The sequence below is a fragment of the Palaemon carinicauda genome, chromosome 17, assembly GCF_036898095.1.
Source record: "Palaemon carinicauda isolate YSFRI2023 chromosome 17, ASM3689809v2, whole genome shotgun sequence".
In the NCBI taxonomy this organism is placed as follows: Eukaryota; Metazoa; Arthropoda; class Malacostraca; order Decapoda; family Palaemonidae; genus Palaemon; species Palaemon carinicauda.
Window position 1 is genome coordinate 109,330,196 of NC_090741.1, and position 9,673 is coordinate 109,339,868.

General features: G+C 41.6%; 1 protein-coding gene across 1 annotated transcript in view; it reads left to right on the forward strand.

Moving 5' to 3' along the window:
- Positions 1-3,477: 3,477 nt before the first annotated feature.
- Positions 3,478-9,673, forward strand: part of LOC137656516 (proline-rich protein 36-like) — a 7,262-nt gene continuing 1,066 nt past the window's right edge. Inside the window, exons 1-3 of the mRNA XM_068390689.1 lie at positions 3,478-3,540; positions 8,034-9,194; positions 9,316-9,673. The exon at positions 9,316-9,673 is cut by the window's right edge and continues 211 nt beyond it. Coding sequence (XP_068246790.1) covers positions 3,478-3,540; positions 8,034-9,194; positions 9,316-9,673 — 1,582 coding nt within the window. The remainder of the gene's footprint in view (positions 3,541-8,033; positions 9,195-9,315) is intronic.

A 9,673-nucleotide genomic window follows, 5' to 3' on the forward strand; every position in this document is an offset into this window, starting at 1 on the left:
AGACGAAGCATTGTCTACAACCACCTACCTCACCTTGCCACGAATTCCGAATTTAGTGACTATATCCTCTTATTCTGTAGCAATACTGACAGCTGTGTGTCGTTCCACAAACTGATCGCAAGCAATGACATGCGACTTTAGCTCCCATGATGAGTTAATAAAGTGCACAGTGACAGCAAAAAAAGACATCATTTTTCGATTCGTCCAGATGTCCAATGTCAGGTAAATAAGACTGAGATTTTCAAATTCTTTCATCAATTGCGACTCAACGTCTTTTGCTCTCTGCAGAAGTAAACTGCTTCTAAGTGTGGTTCTGCTTGGAAACACGAAGCGTGGTTCTGATTCATGTAGGAGCTGTAAAAGTCTTACTTTCCACAATACTCAAAGGCAGGTGGTCACATGCAATGGAGTCTAAGAGTGTCTTTACCATAGACTGTTGTTTGATGTGATTAGTGTTAAATTTGTTCTCTTGTGGAGGCTTGGTTTTGAAGAACGAGGTTATTTTGTGCTGTGATTGTGATGCACAGCTCTCACGCTTCTTCTTTTCCTCTTCAGCTCTCAGTGTCTCATGTTAAGCATACTGAACTTTGTGAACTCTTCTGAGGTGGATAAGTAGGTTAGATGTTGCCTTACTTGATGCTGAATACGACTTTTTGCACTGCAAACAGTCAGCTATGAGATTCTTATCAGTAGACTTGACATTGACAGAATAAGACTTTGCCAGTGTAGCTGATAGTTGAGGCAATTGTACGTCCTCTCGGGCCTCCTCATCCACAATTGATGGGCCATCTGGTGTATATTCAATGTCTTTGTTATCCATCTGCAAAGAGAAAAAAATGGTAAGTGGTAATCAATTTGATTTCACTTAGTTGTTGTTGTTGTTGTTCTTCTTCTTCTTCTTCTTCTTCTTCTTCTTCTTCTTCTTCTTTTATTATTATTATTATTATTATTATTATTATTATTATTATTATTATTATTATTATTAGCAGGTCCACGTCCTATGAACGGTTGTTATTGCCGAAAAATTTGAATTAGAAAGAGAATGCATGCACACACAAACACTTTAGCGACCTTACCACTTCATATAGGATATGTTTCTGTGTCGTCTGAATCTTTCTCTGTGTGTCTCTGTTCCTGTTTATATAGACACACACACACACATACATATATATATATATATATATATATATATATATATATATATATATATATATATATATATATATATATATATATATATATATATATATATATATATATATATATATATATATATATATATATATATATATATATATATATATGTATGTCTATATATATATATATATATATATATATATATATATATATATATATATATATATATATATCTTTGTGTGCGAGTATGATTCTGTATATTCCGTTATAATCTCTTAATATAGATTCTTTAATTAAAAAAAAAATGACATCCTCTGACTCATCTTGTGCTTTTAAGAGCGTACATATTTTTGGAATAATTTCCGAATCGAGAATCGTATTCCGCTGACGAAGAATTACTTTTTCTTTTTTTTCAGAATAAGAAGAAGGGAAAAGTATTCATGTATGACCATGCAGAGACCTTGAGCACTATAGGCAACAAATGGGGAAGGAAAATAGAGTCCATGTAAAGGGTGTGGATGTGGGGGGGGGGGGGGGGGGTTGATAGAAGGATTGGAGCGAAGGAGATATGAAGTAAGGGAAGAAATGGAGGGGAAGAGGGAAAAAGGACAGCCATTGACCAAATATGAATCATAGATGATGTAATTTAGAAATATCAGATTGAAGTGAAAGACTTTGTTAAGGAAACGGGGGAGAAGGATGGAAAAAGACTAAGATGAAGAAACATTCCTTTGATATCACGAAAAGAAGAGACGACGCAGTTGACCTTTAGGTAATGTGGAAAGTATGAAATAAAGAAGAATAGGAAAAGAAGGTGGAGTAGGAAAGTTAGGAGAGAGGAGTTAGAAGTTGAAAAGGAAGAGCATATAAAGTATGAAAGGAAAAACATTAAGAGAAATTGAAAGAGAAAATGGAGGGGGTAACTTACAATGGTAGTTGATTGATGTTGTTGGAATAGAAGAGAGACAGTTGATTCTAAGCCGAATATGACTAGGTCACTTCGAAGAGAAGCGAGATGAAGGCAGATCACTTCCTGATTGAAAGGACAAAAGCAATTTCTCCATATCCTCAAACAATTGGAGTCTGGGATAACCGGGATACTGGTCGCTCTACACTTGGGGACCTCAACCAATAACAGAGGGTCAGAAGTTCCCTTCATTAGATCCAGAACGACGAGTTATATTATGAAAAACTAACAGCTATTCTTACTGTTTGATGAATTAGCAACTTTTGTACACAGAATATTTTTTCATCTGTCTTTCGACATCATCAACAAAATCTGATAGTCTATGTAAATGAAGTATGTATTTGTTTCCATTATCTGAAATCACGAGAGTTTGTGATATAATTACCATCAAAGAGCCAAATGTTACAAACTTACCAATCAGATGTAATAGGTGGAGATTGGTCCGTTTATATTCAAAGTACAAAACCTGAATTTAACAAGATTAAATACAGCGGAATAGGAATTGATTCAAATTTTTCTTTACAGACAAGTGATGTATAAGTTTATTGTTTTCTCCTATTTTTTCTACTGTATTTTGGCTGTCAGCTGAAGAATGTGATGAATAGGAGCAGTAAAAGAGGAAGGCCAAGGTTTGGGTGGATGGATGAAATGAAGAAAGCTGTAGGTGATAGGAGGATAGATGTGACAAGAGGCAAAAGCACGTGCTAAAAATAGGAATGTGCTGCATTCTCGGGTCGCCTTATTGACCGTTGAAGTAGCAGCAGCAGGAGTGGATTCAGCACATGAAGCTTATTTATGTTGTATAACGGGGAGGGGTTGGTTGTGTTACCCTAACAGTGCAAATCAAACTTGGATGAATCCATTATCCGGCTAGTAGATGCGAAAAAAAAAAATTGTTCTTCTTTAGGTTAGCTGCCCCCATAACTAGGGTAAGTGCCTTATATATATATATATATATATATATATATATATATATATATATATATATATATATATATATATATATATATATATATATATATATATATATATATATATATATATATATATATATATATATATGTGTGTGTGTGTGTGTGTGTGTGTGTGTGTGCGCGAGTGTTTGTGTGTGTGTTTATTCTTGCATATGTATAGGCGAGTTTACGAGTGTACAGTTCATCCTCATTCTTGCATCCACATTCATTTTCAAAGAAAAAGCATAAGCTCTACAGTGTCCGCTAGGGTCTTTAAGGTGGTGAAATATTTCTGTGAATAATTTCTGATCGTAAGATTGTATTCATCGGACTTGGAAAAAATTCTTTATTTTGCAGATGAGGTAAAATGAAAAATTTTACTGTCTAGACAGTTCGTTTTTCTAGTTCAAAGTGGACTGTATGAATACGCAGAGACTTGGAGAACATGAAGCAGAAAATAAAGGAAGTAGCGAAGAGGAAAGGGTATGAGCTTAAAAAGAGGAGATAAGAAGAGGAAGAGTAATTACAGGGGTACGAGGAAAAGAGAGGAATCATTGATTGCTTGGACATCAGAGGAAAGGTAAATATGAGACATAAATTGAAGTGGAAGAGTTATAAAAAGGAAAAGGTGGAGGGAAAGGAGACGCCGAAGGAGGACAGGAGGATGAGGATGAGATTGAGGATTAGGATGAGGATAAGATGGAGGATATTCTTTAATGCTGATGATTCTGATTTCTAGACAATGGAAAAAGATGAAGGTGGAGAGGAAGAGTAACAAGAGTATGAAGAGGTAAAAGAGAGAGAGAGTGAAAAGAAGTGCGGTAGGGAGAATTAGAATAGGAAGAAGAGGAAGAATAACAGGAGGTAGTTCAGTAAATGTATGGGATACAAAGGAGAGACAATTGATCCTAATATAAATATATCAATTCTTAGTGGAGCGAGTTGAAGGGAGATCACTTTCTGAATGAATGGACCAAAGGTATTTTTTTTCATATCATCAAACAATGGGAGTCTGGGATATCCAGATCATTGGCGTCCATTTGGGGACCTCAACCAATATCGAAGGGTCAGAAGGTCTCTTCATTAGATGCTGAATCATGACTCTAACTAAGAGGAATTTATCTTGTTCGATGAATTAGTATCTTGGGTAGACATAGTATCCGATAGTATACCTTGATATTCCTCACTTTTATCTGTTGTAACAACAGGGTGATTTATGAAAGATACTTTGATTAATTATATATTTTTAACTATAGATGTTGATGATAGTTAATGCACTTGTATTCTTTGGTGCCCCTATGACACATAGCATATAGATGGTATTGAAAAGTTAAGTATAAACAAAATATAAGCAATGGAGATTACTCAGTTTAAAAATGCAAGGGAACTCAGTTATCTAATCCATTTATATGTAGAATATAAGATTAAAACCTTTGTTATAGTTATCTCTCTTGAAGTAAGATCAAAACTAACTTCGACCTTAACAGAGAGAGAGAGAGAGAGAGAGAGAGAGAGAGAGAGAGAGAGAGAGAGAGAGAGAGAGAGAGAGAGAGTATACTGTAAGTAATCATGGTTTAACTCCGGAATAACTGAAAATAATTCTCCTGACTCTAAAAAAAAAAAATTTCTAAAGCCAAGAGACGTTGACCTGATTCCTGGCGACCAAACACAAACAAGAATTCCAGTAGAGCCGATACCATTGCTGCTGTAAAAGAGAATACATAACTGAAATGCTATGTAGTTGGACACTACATAAACAACCATTGTTTGTGAAGGTCAATGTTAAATATCTGAATCTAAACAAATGGAAATGGAAATTTGCATTGAGAAAGAAACTCCTCCACATTGTGTAACTGATGTTTATGTCGCTGACTTAATGGGTGTTTTCGAAAAAGGTTTTTGTTTCTTTTCTTCTCTTAGATTTTGGTCTTTGTATTTTTCTGCAACTTGAAAAGACGATGGAAAAGTTTGAATGACACTTTCAATAAACACGTAAACTTTTATATTAGTAGTTTTCTTTTCCTTTTCTTTGTTTTCTAGTTTGCTTTTAGGAAACGAAAGCCAACTTCCTTGCCAAGAAGTAATTCCTATTATTTTATGTAAAGTAAGAAGTGTCATTCCAGAACGCATATGCAGGCTTATGTTCAGAGACAAACACACACACACACACATATATATATATATATATATATATATATATATATATATATATATATATATATATATATATATATATATATATATATATATGTGTGTGTGTGTGTGTGTGTGTGTATAATGTCTCTCTCTCTCTCTCTCTCTCTCTCTCTCTCTCTCTCTCTCTCTCTCTCTGCACGCACGTGAATGTTTGTATTTATTCTGGCTAATGTATCACTTGCTACTCCTATGGACACATATGTATGTAAAGATAATGTTAGATCAATGTCAATTGTACTCCTCTGACCTCGGAGGGAAATGGAGATGCAAATGACGTCTCATGGAGTTGAAGGTCCTGATTTGTTTGATAATCTCCGCAGAGTTTCCTTTCCACCTTGACACGCCTGGATTGCGAAAAGATAAGAATAGTGTGATATAATAGCCATCTTAAAGTCGCATGATACATTGTTTGTTTTTCTTTTACTGGCTTATTGCTGTTAGTAGGCTTTTATCTTAGTAAGAGAGGTAACATTTTAATGAAGGACTGTCTCATTTTTCTTGATCATAAGAAAATTTTTTTGGGCTGGAATCTTGTATTGCCTTCACCAAAATCGAAGCGTATGTATTCAACCTGTCTCATTGTAGGTATAATTATTAGTTTGTTTGTTTGTTTGCGAGCAATTTTACACAAACAAATAACTTATTGATTTTGACCAAACATGGTAGTCACGTTATGTATGACCCAAGGATAAATCTGCAATATTTTTTATAGAGTGCATCAAAGTACAAGTACGCAGTAGTACTTTGAAAATAATCGCAATTTTAAGTAACTGGCAAAGATTTAGTTAGTTTATTGTTTTGATTGTGAACAACAGTGTGCAAAAACCACTAAACCAATTTCAGTGAAACTTTGTTAAGATTTATGCTATGATCAAAAGACAAATCCATTAGCTTTTGAAGAAAATACATCGAAGTATAAATAAGCAGTTGAGTCTAGAGAAAATAAGACTTTGAAATGGCGACGGTAAACTTTCTACCAAGTGCCCCTCTCTTTCTTTATTTCCTGATCGTTTGAATTTGGTTGTGAACAAGTTTTGTGTTTATGAATATCAAAGTTGTTTTCAATCAATTTAAAAAGAGATAATAATCATTACATTCATTTGTTCTTTGTGCTGCAGCCAAGTCAACAGTGAATACATTTTACGTGTAAACTTAATGTTATTCAGCTTGTCTCACGATGTTTTGACATATAGCAGTTATATGAGTAAAAAGAATAAAGTAACTTTAGTTCAAACTTCAGGAGGACGCAGAGCATCATCCTGAGGAAGGACTTGTCATCTATTCTACTACGTATTCTCATTTTGGAATATATGGGAACATTTTAGCATTACTTGAAATAAGGAGTTAAAATGCCGTCGAATTCTCTGCGTATAACCATATGTAGTAATTATTCCTTCAAGCTATCGGTTGTTACATCACATCCCAAAAAATCCTTAATCTATAAAAAAGTAATTATAAGATCCGTTCCATCCCGCTATTAGCCATAAAGCAATGAGCACAGGTTAAACCAGCTATTCTCGGCTATAACGCCTGAGAGTCATATGACTAGTAATGCTTCAATGTGGAGTTTTGATGAAGCAGGGAGTAGGAGATGATGAGTGGAGGAGTATAAATTTAAAAGCTCAAGATAGACATGACTGGCGAAATCTAACTAAGGCACTTTGTGTCGATAGGCGTTGGAACAGATGATGATGATGATGATGATTAACCTAAACAACTCTCTAATTGTTATTGAAATTTAGAATAAGTCATTTATCGCAAACGAATCTTTTTATCTCAGAGACTGATACCATCCATCTATTGTCTCTTCCACCCTCACTCAACCTTGATCCCTCCCTCAATACCTCCCGCCCGGCCTCAACCTCCATCACTCCCTCCCTTCCTCCCACCCTTCCTCCACCTCCATCCCTCCCTCCCTCCCTCCCACCCTCTCTCCCCCTCCCTCCACCTCGACCCCTCCCTCAATCCCTCCCTCAATCACTCCCTCCCTCCCTCAACCTCGATCCCTACCTCCCTCCCTCCCACCCTCCCCTACATCGATCCCTCCTTCCACCTCTATCCCTCGCCCAATTCCTATCACCATCCCTCCTTCCCTCCCACCCTCCCTCCACCTCCCTACCTCCCTTCTTCCCTCCCACCCTCCCTCCACCTCCCTACCTCCCTTCTTCCCTCCCTCCTCCTCGACCCCTTCCTCCATTCCTGCCACCCTCCCTCTATCTCGATCCTTCCCTCCCTCCCTCCACCTCGATTCCTTCCTTACTCATGCCCTACCTCCACCTCAATCCCTCCCTCAATACCTTCTGCCCTCCCTCTACCTCCCTCCCTCCATCCCTCCCTCCTCCTTGATCCCTCCCTCCCTTCCTCCCACCCTCCCTCCATCTCGATCCCTCCTGCCCTCCCTCCACCTCGAACCCTTCCTTACTCCTGCCCTGTCTCCACCTCAATCCCTCCCTCAATACCATCTGCCCTCCCTCTACCTTCCTCCCTCCATCCCCCCCTCCTCCTTGATCCCTCCCTCCCTTCCTCCCACCCTCCCTCCATCTCGATCCCTCCCGCCCCTCCCTCCACCTCAATCCCTTCCTTACTCCTGCCCTACCTCCACCTCAATCCCTCCCTCAATCGATTCTGACCTTCCTTCACCTCCCTCCCTCCCTCCACCTCGATCCTTCCATTAATCCCTCCCTCAATCACTCCCTCCCTCCCTCCACCTCGATCCCTTCCTCTCTCCCTTCCACCCTCCCCTACATCGATCCCTCCCTCCACCTCTATACCTCCCCTAGTCCCTCTCACCCTCGCTCCCACCATCCAACCCTCCCTCAACCTCCATCCCTCCCTTCCTCCCTCCCTCCTTCTCGATCCCTCACTCCCTTTCTCCCACCCGGCCTCCATCTCGATCCCTTCCTTACTCCTGCCTTGCCTCCACCTTAATCTCTCCCTCAATCCCTTCTGCCCTCCCTCCACCTCCCTCCTTCCCCCCTCCCTCCTCCTCGATTCTTCCCTCCCTTCCTCCCACCAGTCCAACAATCTCGGACCCTCCCGCCCTCCCTCTACCTCCATCCCTCCCTTCTTCCCTCTCTCCTGCTCGATCCCCCCCTCCTTTCCTCCCGCCCTCCCTCCATCTCTATCCCTCCCATCCTCCCTCCACCTCAATCCCTTCCTTACTACTGCCCTCCATCCACCTCCCTCAAACCCTTCCGTCCTCCATCCACCTCCCTCTTTCCCCCTCATTCGTCCTCGATCCCTCCCTCCCTTCCTCCTACCCTCCCTCAATCTCGAACCCTCTCGCCCTCCCTCCACCTCCATCCATTCCTTACTCCTGCCCTGCCTCCACCTCAATCCCTCCCTCAATCCCTCCCACCCTCCTTCCACCTCCCTCCCTCCCTCTCTCCACTGCAATCCCAGCTTCAATCCCTCCCTCAATCACTCCCTCCCTCCCTCTACCTCAAACACTAGCTCCCTCCCTACCAACCTCCCTTACTTCGATCCCTCCCTCCACCTCTAGTCCTCCCTTAGTCCCTCTCACCCTCGCTGACCCTCCACCTCCATCCATCCCTTCCTCCCTCCCTCTCTCCACTGCAATCCCAGCTTCAATCCCTCCCTCAATCACTCCCTCCCTCCCTCTACCTCAAACACTAGCTCCCTCCCTACCAACCTCCCTTACTTCGATCCCTCCCTCCACCTCTAGTCCTCCCTTAGTCCCTCTCACCCTCGCTGACCCTCCACCTCCATCCATCCCTTCCTCCCTCCCTCTCTCCACTGCAATCCCAGCTTCAATCCCTCCCTCAATCACTCCCTCCCTCCCTCTACCTCAAACACTAGCTCCCTCCCTACCAACCTCCCTTACTTCGATCCCTCCCTCCACCTCTAGTCCTCCCTTAGTCCCTCTCACCCTCGCTGACCCTCCACCTCCATCCATCCCTTCCTCCCTCCCTCTCTCCACTGCAATCCCAGCTTCAATCCCTCCCTCAATCACTCCCTCCCTCCCTCTACCTCAAACACTAGCTCCCTCCCTACCAACCTCCCTTACTTCGATCCCTCCCTCCACCTCTAGTCCTCCCTTAGTCCCTCTCACCCTCGCTGACCCTCCACCTCCATCCATCCCTTCCTCCCTCCCTCCACCTTGATACCTCCCTCCCTTCCTTCCACCCACCATCCATCTCGATCCTCCCGCCCTCCATCCACCTCAATCCCTTCCTTACTCCTGCCTTGCCTCTACCTCAATCCCTTCCTCAATCCCTTCCGCCCTCCCTCCTCCTCCCTCCTTCCCCCTTCCCTCGTCCTCCATTCCTCCCTCCCTTCCTCCCACCCTCCCTCCATCTCGAACTCTCCTGCCCTCCCTCCACCTCCATCCTTCCCTTCCTCCCTCCCTCCTTCTCGATCCCTCCATCCCTTCCTCCCGTCCTCCCTCCATCTCGATCTC